Below are 14,538 nucleotides of genomic sequence, written 5' to 3' on the forward strand. Positions count from 1 at the left end.
TGTTTTTTATTACAAAATCCAGATAATTTTATAATTTTAAGATAATCATACATATATATATATATAATCTAAGTACTTAAACTTATTTGTATATTGTAATAATAATACCTTAAATGTATTGTTTTGCCAATAGGTAAAGTATAATCTATGTATGTCATCTTCTTGGTTGTATTTAAATATGGTATTATCAATATAATCAATGATTCTTTGACAAAATAATTGAAAGATATTATAATCTTATGAATTGGGAATATTTTGATGCCTCCTACCCAATAAAAACAGTACTCCTACAGCCACGTTTTACATGGTCATAATATTAATAAACTCATCGTGACAATAATTTCGCCGAAAGGGGGCTAAAAATCCCCTGGATGGGTTACTTGTTTTAACCTCACCCACCAATATAAAGAAGTGTGTTGTCTGTCATTCAGTCAGTAGACACTAAAAAGATGTCACATAAGGGGCGCTTAATGTTGCAATTTGTACTGTAGTGACGTCAATAGAACGTACGCATGCCATGAATCACAGAGAGAATTATGCACTCTATAGGCTGTAACACAGCACATGACATATGAACTTCAAAAGCAAAAAATGAAAATATTTTTTAATTTTGATTTTATTTACTCTTGAAACACTTTCGGGGACCCTGTAGAAATACATCTAGTAAAACCAGATATTTATTTCAAGGAATGTAATTATTGTGAGTAATATTATCTATATTTAATTAATAATTGTGGGTAGCAACAACAACTAAATTAAGTTCAATTAAAAGTCAGCAAATCAGACGCTCGGGCGCTAAACAAACGTTACAGAAAGAAGCTTGCTAAAAATAAACGTGTTAATATATCTGTCTTCAACTTGAGTTTTTACATGTAAAGTAATGTACTCCAGTGGCTCGTCGGTAAGTCAAAGGGATTGTTTCCCTAAACAATGGGTTTCGATACCGTTGGTAGACACATCCCATTGTAAATATAAGTTAATTGGTTCAATAATCTTTAAAAAAAGATAAAATAAGTTGTAAATATTTAATCAAAGTGATTGAACACAGTGTCGAAAACTGTAATATTTTTATTATATGTATATGATACGTCACGCGTCAGAGAAAAACAAAATCCTTAATTCAGATATTTACATGGAATGTAAGGACAACGTTCTCTCTCTATTTTTTTTTCTTTTTTTTTGCCAGAAGAATCAATAAATGTTCCAAAGTATTATTGGAGAAAGCTCATGATCTCATATTATACTCTAACAACTATTCTCTCCATCACAATTTTTTTTTGAATTAAAAATTAATATTCTCGAATGTATTTTATGGGTTTAGCTTCTTTAGGCATTTCGTGTAAAGCTATATATGCTGTATATGTGGTTATCTGCTTAGTCTTCCTTGATTTTGAACTGATAGCCGGAGGGAAGGCAGCTAGCCAACAGCATCCACCGCTAACTCTTGGGCTACTCTTGTCTGTATTGGAAGAGGCTGAGCCCCAAACTTGGAGTCATGATATCATATCAACAAAAGAGCGTAGCCGACACCTTTAAAAGAAAACGTATGTGATCGTATAAATTACACAGATAAAAAATAGAGAATTTAAGTAACCTTCCAAAATAAAATAAAAATTTGTATAGTTAGCTTATATAGTATCGACTTCATGAATGTATAATTAGTTTTATGTTCTGATTTAGGTCGTTTTTTATCAGATCGTAGTTTGTAAGTTTAGTAAAAAAGAATTAATTTCAACATCAGGGTTCGTTTGTAATTTAGCACAAAGCTACACAATGGGCTATCTGTGCTCTGCCCACCACGGGTATCGAAACCCGGATTCTAGCGTTAAAAGTCCGCAGACATACCGCTGTGCCACGGGGGGGAGGGGGGATTTAGCAACACCAGGGTTTAAGGATGAAAATAATAATATAAAAACATCCAGGTTTATTACAGCAATGCATCAGTAAAAAACAACATTTCTTCCCTGAGCTACGTACCGAACAGTGAATCGAATTAGCTTAAATACCATACTAGTGATGATATAATAAGCAAATAATTTAACAGTTAAATATTTTTACTATCCTATTGGTAAAAGAGCATAACAGTTTTAAATATCATACCGGTAAAAATAGTATTATGGAAGTAAAATAGTATAACCAGTTTAAAAATCAGACCAATAAAAAATTAAATTGTTTATTTGTATGTTATTAAATTGTTTATTTATATGTTATTCAATTGTTTATTTGTATGTTATTCAATTGTTTATTTGTATGTTATTAAGCATATTACTAGATAATGAACTGTACCTGTGCTGTGCTCACGTCGAGTATCGAAACCCTATTTTTAGCGTTTTTTCAAGACTTGTGATACCACAGACTTGCCTTTGAGCTACCGGGGGAGGAAGAACAAGGAAATAAATGACAAATAAAAATTACTATTATACAGCTAAAAAATTATTTAAAAAACAAGACTCTTTAAGTAAATAAATCTTTCTGACTTTATACCAATAAAGTGTAGCTTAAAACCTTACCTGTAAAAGAAAAAAAATATAAATAAGTCTTTATGTTAAACTTAAGTGTAAAAAACATAAATAGTTGAACTTAGCACTAGTAAGAACACTAGATAACTAATTTATTGAATATATATTTCAACTATCATACCAGTAAAAGGTCATAAATAGTTTAAACAACGTTCGGTGAATAAATATCTAAATATTTGTTATAAATAAGTATTTTTCATATCACGGTGGTAAAAGAGCAAAAGCAGTTTAAATACTATATCAGAAAAAAACATTATTTTACTAATATTATATTATTAATAAAGGATTTAATGTCTGAAAAAAAAATCAACTTTTTGACATCAGCTTCTTAAAAAAAGAAAAAGTTATTTATAATACCATATTTTAGTAAACAAAATGTGTATACACACGTATATACATGTATATATAACTATTTCTCCTCCAATGGTAGTTGAAAATACAGATTATGTGACCCAAGCTACTTTAGTATCAAATTACAGCTTTAACACCATTTTTTTTAATGAAATAAAGCGGTGACTGAGTTCAAAATGAAATGTACGTTCACATTCAAGTTTATTCAATACTACTGTCATAAAAATGTCATCTATCTTAACAGAGAATTGTTTCTTTCAGACAACTGTAAAAAAGAAGAGAAGATAGTACTAGAGCCACCCACGAGAACTAAAACTGCCATGCTGTAATGCTGTTTAGCAAGATTAATTTTTCTAATATACCATTACTCATTTATTTACAATAAGCAAGTACGTTTAATATGCATAGGAGATACTACATTATTTCAACCAGGATCAGTATTCAGAAAGAAAAGTCATTTTAGTTTGTTTTTGTTTTTTTCTGAAAAATGTCATCAATTGCATAAAGAGGTTGAGTACGTTATATTAAACGGACTTTAGAGCCTCATCACTTCGTTATGTTCCATGTCGCCACGTCCGGTCATGCTCCATCAGACGGTCGTGCATTCTGACAATAATCCTGCGGCATATTTTCACTGCAAAAGGTTCCATCGTAAGGCTGTCATATTGATAGCAATCTACTACTCCCTGTTGCTTTTCATATTCTTTTGCTCTTTAATGCTATTAGCTACGAGGAATATACACGTAATTCTAAATCTCCGATCTGAACACATCTTTATCATATCAGTGTATGAATATCTTGGGTCTAGAAGTGATCAGCTTTTGGTGGCATCACACTACCTATATAACGCTAACCAATGTAGAAATACAGTTATGATACATTACGTTTCACTACGACTTTATGTCGGCTGTGGTTGTTGCGTGACTTGCTGATTTGCATATTCAGAATTGTTTTAATATAACGTAATTAACCCATTGTACTAATTGTGAATCTGCAATAGCTGTCGGGTGAAACGTTGGAGAACAATACCAAATTTTCTAAAATAATAATATCCCTCAGTGAGTCAGTGGTAATTTTACGGAATTAAAGCACTAAAATCCAGGGTTTTATTCCCCATAATGGCCAGAGTGTAGATAACTTAATATGTAGCTCTGTGCTAAAACAAACAGACAAACACAATGATAATAGAAATACAAATATAAAATTAAACATCTATTTACAATAAGTCAGATTGTTTGATATTAGAATTTCGCGCAAAGTACCACAAGGGCTATCTGCGCAAAGCTCCGAATTTTGAACTAACAGACTAGAGGAAAGACAGTAAGTTAACAGCATCTACTACCAACTATTGGTTATTCTTGACTGATTGAATAGTAACAATGGACTGGCACACTTATAGCGTGCCTATGGCCACAAAGTGCAAAGCGCGTTTTTTGTGGCAACGGGACGTGAACCATGAATCGTCACATTCACATTCCAGGCACGCCCACTACAATAAGATAGTATTCTGCTTTACTGGTTAAGCTGAATATATTTGCTGACATACAATATATTTAATGAAATATGCAAAAATTAGTTTTTATTTATCAATCTTTTCTTTTGCTTCTCTAAAGTCTATGTTAATTGTTACGCAATTGATTAAAGTAATCACCTAATTCGAAGAAAATCGGTATACGTTTATACGTGTTGGTAGCAAATATAAGTATAACGTTTGAGGATACTTTTCGTGAATATGAGTAATTCTTTGTTCGGTATTGTCACATGTGAAGTATGTATTTGGGTATGCGTTTAAATTAATACTGAGAAAATTTTCATGTTATACATATGTGATGGGTACATCACCATTTTAAAACTACCCTATGTTACTTTAGCTGTTCTGTGAATTAAGATACTATTTCCGTATACAATTCATGCATTATAAAAATGTTCATATAATTGATTTGCTGCTGTGATTTGATATGTCGCGAAGGCGTTTTACTATAGATGAATGAAATGCCTCAAGGTCAAATATGGCTAGCAAAATAAAGCAAGGTACATTTCATACACAGTTATTTGATTTGGCACCTAACGCCATCTTGATTTGGAATAATTGGACCCACTCCCTGCATGCTGAAACTCGGTGTATATATATTTAAAGTTTTTCCATAATTTTATTACAGAAACGAATTAATTTTAACATCATTAAGAACAAAAGGTGATATAAAGACAACAGTTTCAATTCTAGTAAAGTTTTCGTGAAGGAATCACGGATTGTTTTAAAATGAAAATGAATAACTTACAAAATCTAACGCCATGTTGAGTTCAAGCAAGTGTTTGCGTCATGCTTGCAGATACACAAGTTTGGTTACGCAACACTTACTATGCCGTTCGTTTAATTTCTGTTAGATATTTTTATATATCTTGTTGCCAGAAACAAGGACTTGTATGCGCAGTAATGGTAATAGTGTTAATTCTTGTGTAAAATAAATAAATATATATATATATTCTTCATTTGAGTGATAATTAAATTTTTACCAATGTTTTTGCTACCACATTAAGTTTAAACCTGGACTGAAAAATAACATCAATAATGACGTCTTACTCGATGCGTTTTTACGGAACTTATAGATACGTTTTACTACTGTAGAAGGCTTATCGTTAACACACTTTAGTACATTTAGATAATTTTAATTTATGTTTAATAATTCTGTTTTTGTCCAAATAGAATAGTTTTCAAAAAATATCTCTGTGGAATAAGTAACATTTCCTTATTTTTGCCACACATGTATAAGCCCTAAATACTTAGAACTGTACTGCCCTGGCCTCAAGAGCGCCGGTAATACAATCCCACAGTGCAAAGCGCTGTTGTTGATGCGCATGCGTTTTCCTCGTGATAGCAGTGCTCACTCCCTTGTCCCGTTTTCGTTTTGCGCTTTTACTAACGTTTCGAGTATAACATAAAAAGGTTTATTTTTCGATCATTTTAGAGTCTAAAACTTTGGTTAACGTTTGCAAAATGAGTGATAATAGTTATGAACAGTTGATTTTGAACACAATCGACCAGCTTCGGGGAAGAAAAGCGCGGCCTGATTTAATGCGAATTTGTCACATGTTGGAAAGGAAGCACGGGGTAAACTCCGCCGACGTCAAAGCTGAGTTGCAGAGACTCGTGGATGCAAACATCATAATCAAAGTAGATTATAAAGGTAGTATCAGTTATCGGAATGTTTCTAAATCGACCCATAGTTGTAGTAATACCCGAAATGGGGGGTTATTCAACTCAGACGAGGTAAGCAAAGCTTTGGGCAATGCAATAAGCCAACTGACCTCGAGGGAACCAACAAAAACAGAACTCGGTGTTTCTACTGGGGAAATAGAAAAAATCCTTGGCACTTTGAGTTTGAATATCAAGTTAACACAAAATGAGTTAAAAACTGCTTTGGAAAGAGAGGTCAGTGTCGGAGCGATAAAAAAACTGACCACGGGAAACTTTGTTTTAGCAACTTCCCGCTTCTCGCAACAAAACTTTGATTCTTCTCAATATAATTGTTTATCTTCACAAAACTGTGTAGGGCTAAGAAAGTCAGAAGGTGGGACAAAACGACACCACACCGATTCTCAAGGTTTTCGTACCAAAGGACAAGAACGTGGACGCAGAGGCCGCCGAAAGGTTTGCAGAAACGCTAAATACTATATAAATAACTACGGTTTACTTCCAAAAAATCAAACGTGTATATAAAACTAATTATAGACTTTCCGTTTTATGAAAACACTTCACTGTTGATAAAGACTTTGTATAATTTAATGTTGTTTTTCATATTCACTTTGTGAAGAATTGATATAACAGTTAACAGTTGCTAAACAAAACCAGAGAAATTATATTGATCTGTTCTTTAAATTACTAATTTAATTACACATGTTGCATCTACTGCACCTATTCGCATTGTTATAGCAATCAAAGATTAAACAATTGTAAAGATTAAATACCAAATATTGACCCCCCCCCAAAAAAAAAAACTTGATAGCGTCAAAGAAAAAAAACAATATTACATCGCCACGCGACTATCTCGGAAGTTCCGTTTTGTTAACTTTCTTTTCCTATTACCTATACCTGCTTTACTTTGGTGCAGAACAAGATTAGCCGCATATTTAGGGCTTTATCCTAGGATACGACCGCTTTCATGCTTTATACCTTCGCAGAGAAAAAAGAAAAGTAATCAGTGAAACGCCCGACACATTGACGAAATCTTGTTAAATAGTTTTATTTTTCACCCCTACATGATAACTTGTACAATCTAATGTTTTGCCAGTATTGCGCTACTGTGATTTTACTTAAATGACACTGTTATAAGAAGTACTACACAGCTTAAGCCTTTACATGTAGTTCAAAAGATATTTTTTTTTTTAGTTTCTTCGACGCAAAAGAATTAGAAAATGATACTTTACAGTTTCTTTGGCGGAAACGCGCAAGTTAGGTTTAAATAGACGTGTAACAACTTTCATACGTGTTGAGCAGCTTTCGTTGTATACTTTTTAAATGTTTCATTATACACACATCAACTAAATGTAACTGTCATTATAACATCAGTAAATGTTTAGGTCAAAGGTCACGGGTGATTTAACATGTGTAAGAAATGCAAAAGAAATCTAAATAGGCTTTTGAGCACGTTATATATGTCTGCACCAATGATACAGAAAACAGTAATATATTTTTAAGAAGATCAGATGTGAATAACAATTAAACAATGACTGAACAATATTAGCAGTTTTAATATAGGTTATTGTTTCCATGTGAGCTACAATAATAAAGCTCATATATTGGTCGATTTTAAAACCGCTTTATTTATGTTACTTTTATTTGTGAATTGTTGAGGCAGATATTTTCTCTGTGAAGCAACTAAGATTCTTCGCCTATCTTTATATAAGTAAAATATATAAATATTGACGCTCATGTAGCAGCATGATGTATGCATTATTATCCACGTAATATTTATCAAAATAATAAGCTTAAACGTTTTCGAGATACTGCTTAAACGGCATAGGTATTACAGCACGAGTCTCCAGATGGAGCAGTGGTAAGTTTACCAACTTACAATGCTAAAATCCGGCGTTCGATTCCCCATGGCAATGAGACCGCATATATCCCACTGTGTAGCTTTGCGCTAAAACAACAACATTGTACCACAACCCCCTCTAGCGACACGCCAGTTCGATCATAATATAATAGTTTCTGTATATAGTAAAACAAAAGCTCAACACCCAACGACAACGTAACGAAGTACAAGAACCTGTTAGTGGAAAATTTTCTGTTCGTTTCCAGTCCTTTATATGCATATTGAATTAAAGTTCAACCTACAGTACTATTATTTGTTACAAAATAACTGAAATGTGCATCGCACGGGGATTAGTCAGTGACACTAATCTTCAGTAAACAAAGATTTTCAATATTTAAAGCCATTTCGAAACAGTACATCTTTAGTTGAGCGAAAAAATTGTTTTCCTTAGAAAGTAGCGCTATAGCGGAGTTAGATGTGTTTACTGAGGAAGGGCAAACAGAAACTTTGGAAGTTTACAGCTGGATATTTCAATAGAAAATTCCTGTACTATATAACATGAAAAACATGTTCTAAAAAGCAAGAAAGTGAAAGTGCTATTTACGTGTTTTTCTACGTCAATAATGTTTCATTGTTTTTAGGAAAAGGTCTTAGTATCGATGCTATTGTTTTGTAGAGATATATCTGTTTCGTGATGGTTTAATTAAGATATACATGTGAGCGAAATGTGAGAGTTCGTTAGAAAAAACAACACCAAACATATCCTCGGGTTTTAATAAACTAGAGAGGGTGTTCAATGGTGCGCAGATGTTCGTCTAAGATTAGGTTGACCTTTGCAGGTCAGGTTTATATTGTTTAAAGTTAAAGAGTATAAGCGTGCAGACAACAAATTTAGATTATTTACTTGTAGTGGACTTGCCACAAGCTCTCTAAAAAAAATCAAAAAAAAATCGTTGTTCTTGAAAAGTTTTTCATGATGATAATTTTAACTGCCAGAACAACCAAATGGATTGTTTGAGGCTGTCCGTATGATTTTAAATTCACTATCTCCAAAATTTATTGATGTAAGTAACAAATAATTGAATAAAAATTATACAGAAAGAAGAACACTGGCATAGACCCGTCAACCTGTGCCATCAGCAGCTGCGGTGAGAAATTACCAGATTTTCGAATTCTTTTAGTAAAAAATAAAATACAAGTGTAACAGCTTTTTGAAATGTTTATTCAAAAAATTCATGTACACGTATACATGAAAGTGAACTTTTGTAAAAAGCAATTGCTACAATAATTTATCAGTTAGAACTTCATTGTAGCAGTCTTTCACTGGCTTATTTCGTTGTAGCAGTCCTTGACTGTCGTATTTCATTGTTACATTTCTTTGTAGCAGTCCTTAAGTGTCGTATTTCATTGTAACAATCTTTCATTGTTACATTTCTTTGTAGCAGTCCCTAAGTGTCGTATTTCATTGTAACAATCTTTCATTGTTACATTTCTTTGTAGCAGTCCCTAACTGTCGTATTTCATTGTAACAATCTTTCATTGTTGCATTTCTTTGTAGCAATATTTCATTGTTGTGCTTCGTTGTAGTAGTCTTAGCTTTTTAACAATTAAAAGTGTGGATTTTCATTATTTCATCAAAAACGGTGAAAAATAAATATTTTTGGGAATCATTTTTGAATGCATGAGATTTTCATTGCTAGTAGGCGCGAGAGCGTGACTAATGAGAGTTGAAAAGTATCCTGGCAACAAATTTCACTTCCTGGTGACTGTTCTGATTAACATCACATTTATTTAAAATACACCTACTGTCGTATCTCAGCCGGCCTGAAGAGCGCTGGTATTAGAAGAAAAGCCTCGTCGGCACTGGATATCGCAGATATAGTGTGGATGACACGTTGTTATACATTCTTCTTTCCTGTCATGCATAACTTCATAGAATTTATTTTAAACACCGCTGTCTAAACATTACGAATGTCACTCATTCTATACCCAAAAAAGGCGGTAAACCATTATTATTTTTATTCAAAACATATGGACTGGGGATGGTTTAGCAGTTAACTGCCAGAGCTGTGAATTTTGCACTTTGAGGTCATGGGTGCACTATAAGCGTGACGGTTAAACCCCGCTTTTTGATCGGACAAGAGAGTAGCCTAAGAGTTGACAGTTAGTGTCATTGACTAACTGCTTTTCTATCAGCTCAAAATTAGGGATGGATAGGTTTAGAAAACCAATGTGTAGCTCTGCACGAAATTCTGAGACAAAATTATATATGTTTGTTTGAAATTAAGCACAAAACTACAAAATGGGCTATCTGTGCTCTGCCCAGTACGAGTATCGAAACCCTGTTTCTAGCGTTGTACAAAATTAGATAAACAAAATCTAAATAATTATTTGTTTAATAATGATAAATTGTCCAGAAATGTTAAAATGTACTATTTTGGTCTAAGTAAAATATATATAAAATATTAAAAAAGAAAATCACATACCCACCTGATTGTGCGAGAGTAAAGTTCGCCAACAAAATTATCTACCCGTATGTAAGTATATATGTATGTGTTAATAAGACAACAGTGACTTGATAGTTGTGTGCAGTTAGTTTCTAAGGAACGTTACATTGCTCAAAACGTGCTTTAGAATGTACTTAAATTTCAAATAATATGCATCCATCCATATAAACGTACGTACTGCAAAGGACACTGGGTTTGAACGTCAGGCAAGAAATGTGGATATTTTTTATTATATCACAGTGAACTTATCTATATATATTACGAAGTTAGTAATAGGACAAAGTAGATGTTATATTCATGCCTTTGAATCTTTTAATGTTTTACAGAAAACATTATTAATTTCAAAATGTAAAAGAAATTAGTGCATATATTGAATACTGGCACGTCAAATAGGGTAAAAACGCCGACTCTTCATGTTTCCTTTCACGGAGAAATCTTACTGCGCCATCTCGTGGTAGGGATAAACAGTACTATATTACGAACATTAGACGGAGTTTTAAAAGACAAAAACATTTGATTTCTGAGAAGAAGCGTCAATTATTATTTGATGAGAACTGGTACAGAAAATATAGCACAATTTTAAATAGCTGTAACAGTGACTCTCCAAGTACCCAAAAATATATACCCAAGTCCACGCAGCTTAATTAGACAGCTTAGTTGTTTCACACTTTTACGGACAAGAGAAAAGTTTGAACCTGAAGAAGAAAGGTCCACCTTTCGAAAGCGCTCGGGTTATAGGGTTTTATTCATTTCTATCAAGAAAAAGTAATAATATTTTGTTTTACCCCTGGTGGCAATATGAATTATCTAACACTGTAAACTATAAGTCAAATAAAATTTGCTCGAAACTGGGTATGAAATAAATAAACATTTTCCGGTAAGGTGAAAAGAACTGTTTTTTTTTTTTTTTGCAAGAACGTTTTAAAACAGGTAATGTTTATAACGAGTTGCTTTTGTAATCTTTTGAGGATAATTTTAGAGCAGTGTGTTAGTGGCTTATTTTCGAACGACAGGTGAAGACCACAAAAAATGAGAAATGAATATCCTATTTTTTTTCTTTACTCTTTTTAATATTTAAACAAACTGTCGTCCCCTCGCTGGGACAGCGGTAGGTTTACGGACTTACAACGCTATAATCCGGGATTCGATTCCAGATAGCACAGTATGGCTTTGCTCTAACATGAAACAAACAAATTGTGTGTGTTTTGTTTTTAAACCACGTTATCAATGAAATATAATCAGGTATGTTTGGTTATAAATTCACAAACAATAAAGCATCTTGAAGAAAGAGAATTTGAAACTGGTGATCAGAACTTAAAAAACGAACAAAAATTTACTGTTACAAAAAAGAATAATGAGGTTTAAAAGCAGGCATATTCGAACATGAATACATTTTTTGGACCTGGAAAGTGAATTTCAGAAAAAAAATGTCATTAGAAAACTTATACTAGCGAACTGTGTTTCCAAAAGTCTCAAAAAGTGTTGTTGTATTTTGTTTTTTATGGGACGTAAAAATGACAACCTGGAAACGACAATGAAGGTACGTATTATAAACGTAATACCAGTAGCTTTATACGAAACGATGATATATACAGTATAAATATAGTGAAGTAGCGTTCTGTGAAGCTGAGAGCTGACATGAAAACGAGGTTACAGTGCATAACTGTAGCATCAGTAACTACGTGTGCAGCCGAGCTGATTTGAAGCTGATGTTTCAACTTAGGTGTTGTAACAGTATCTCTGTGTGAAGCTGAGAGCGTGTTTTGCCATTGACTTGACAACCAGCTTAACACAAAACACAAAGTTTATCCCGATGTTACTGTCACAAAATGACTTCATGTTTGACAGTTGAAATCTTTTTGTGTCACTAATTTTATTTGTAACCCCAAGAGTGCTGGATAAAATGTTTGTATTCGCTAAACACAGCATGTATGTGGAAATGTGGAAGTTATACTCGTGTATTTTTAACAATAAAATAATAAAAAAAAACTTTTAACAATTAATTTCATTTTGATGGGTGACGCTGTGAAATCTTGTCCTGGGATCTATGGAACTGCCGTTTCGCTCTTTTGTAGGGGTCTCTGTCCTGATTGCCTAGAGACCAATAGGAAGTAAATATTTCAAGAGAAATAAGGTTAAAGTGTATATAGGGTTGAATGACCCTGGTGTTATTACAAAGGCTTACAACACATTAAGGATAATTCTTCTCTTTACAACTTTCTGAGTCTGCTACTAAGTGTTAGCGAAACTTTATATTAAATAACTGTTAGTATCGATTAAACCAATGCTATAGTCCGCATTTTTATAGTGTCGACATGACAATTGTAATGTTTTTGTAACTATAGCAACTGGAATGTATTCTTGAATTGGCAACACTAGCGTATAGCCCGTCAAACATTACGGGGTAGGTATTACAACCCCAACCCCATAGTATACTCTCACCCATGGCCGTCGAGAGAGGCGGCGGGCTCCAGGGCTGGGGTCGCCCCTGGCCCCCAGCGGGATCCAGGAGGTGAGCCCCTGATGGGAGACCAAGAGGGAAGCTCTAGACTTTTAGTAATTTTAGCAATATTGTAAGTCTTAATACCACTATGTTACGGCTTAAAGTGCCGATTTTCTTTGTGAAATTTTCCGTGGACAAAGAAGGGCCTTTAACAATCAACAATATCATTCTGAGAAAAGAAGAAACGTAAACATCTGTTCATTTAATTGGATAATTTATTGAAAGTTTAAACACATGGTCAAGCATTACTTTAATGAGTTCAGTAATGCAGAATTGTGATAACTAAACGAAACATGCTTTACGTGCCTTTTTTAAAGCAAATGTTTTTATTATTTTACTGAAGTCAATTCTCCTCGCAAGTTCGCCCTCAATACTAAGGACGGCTAGGTCATTCAGTCTCTCCTGTGTCATCGTGCTCCTCAAGAAGCTCTTGATGAGTTTTAGTTTGCTGAAAGATCTCTCAGCAGATGCTACTGTAACTGGCAATGTGCAGAATATTCGCAGTGCAATACATATATTTGTAAAAATGGCATCTAACTTATACCTTTCTATTGTTTGTAAAAGTTGATATGGCCCCATATCTTCACCAAAGTTTGATGCATGTATTGCCTTAAGGTTCTCCAATTCCTCTTGCATGGATTCGGAGAGATAGTCTGGGTATTTGTCCACTAATCTTGCGCATGCAAGTTTGAGTTCCTCTTCTGTCATGCTTCGATATTGCCACAGAACGCAGAACAATCTATTAATTGTGTTTGCAGCGTCAAACCGCTTTGACACTCCGTCAGTCACCGAATCGATGACAACAAAGAAGACATTCCGTTTGAATTCAGATTTTTCTGAATTAAATTCCTTTATTCAGTCCAAAGTTATGCTATTTTCCATTTTGAACTTGGCTTGGCTTGTAGACTAATTTCGCATCAGTTTTTCTGGTCTATGGATTCTTAGCTTAAGAGTATGCTAATTTTTAAAAAGTTGAGTTTAAAGTTGGGGCATTTTTATGGGCCCTTGGGCATGCGCAGGCCCCAGGGTAGTTGCCCCCTCGCCCCCCCCCCCTTTCGGTGGGCCTGACCTCACCTCACTGTTCACAGCTAACTGAAGTAAATAAATTTTGCGAAATCAAGCTTGACCAACAAAGAGGCAGAAAAGTGCAGTCGAGGCAGTCAATTGTCGGTAAATTCCTTTGTGAGCCAATCAAAATTAAGATCATTCATGAACTAAATTCGTGGCGTATTTATAGAATAACTAAACCACCGTGACCCGTTGGGTCATCCACTATTCAGAGGTTATGAAGAATCCAAGCTAATTTCAATATTGCACCGAAATGAAGGTTTATTTTGAGATAATTAAATATTTCAATTTATTTGTGTTATTCATAATTCAAGAAAAGATATTTGATTGTTGATCGGGAGTAAAAGGAAAGACCATTTCATTTTTCAAAAAAGTGAAGTAAGAAGTTTCGTAAAGAGCGCGAACGGTAGCGTGATGTAGAATTATACTCATGCTAGAAATTTTCATAAAAGTGACCCGAAAACGGCGCTAACTCGGTAACCTTTGTCCCGATTTTACCGAAACTTGTTTTATTCTGTTTCTATTCTCATTTCAGGAGTATCGTAGTTTACAAATAT

General features: G+C 33.8%; 1 protein-coding gene and 1 long non-coding RNA gene across 3 annotated transcripts in view; one reads left to right on the top strand and one right to left on the bottom strand.

Annotated features, from left to right (window-relative positions):
* Positions 1-1,172: 1,172 nt before the first annotated feature.
* On the bottom strand, positions 1,173-5,198 carry LOC111086570. Its single transcript, XR_002611305.1, has 3 exons — positions 5,150-5,198; positions 2,287-2,368; positions 1,173-1,530 (listed from the first exon to the last, which is right to left on the bottom strand). It is a non-coding gene; the product is annotated as an uncharacterized LOC111086570 (long non-coding RNA).
* A 553-nt stretch (positions 5,199-5,751) lies between these two features.
* Positions 5,752-14,538, top strand: part of LOC106462312 (histone acetyltransferase KAT6A-like) — a 56,195-nt gene continuing 47,408 nt past the window's right edge. For both annotated transcript variants that reach the window (XM_022389846.1, XM_022389849.1), the window contains exon 1: positions 5,752-6,519. In XM_022389846.1, coding sequence (XP_022245554.1) covers positions 5,866-6,519 — 654 coding nt within the window. In that variant the 5' untranslated portion in view covers positions 5,752-5,865. The remainder of the gene's footprint in view (positions 6,520-14,538) is intronic.

Source organism: Limulus polyphemus, unplaced genomic scaffold (genome assembly GCF_000517525.1).
Source record: "Limulus polyphemus unplaced genomic scaffold, Limulus_polyphemus-2.1.2 Scaffold45, whole genome shotgun sequence".
NCBI lineage: Eukaryota > Metazoa > Arthropoda > Merostomata > Xiphosura > Limulidae > Limulus > Limulus polyphemus.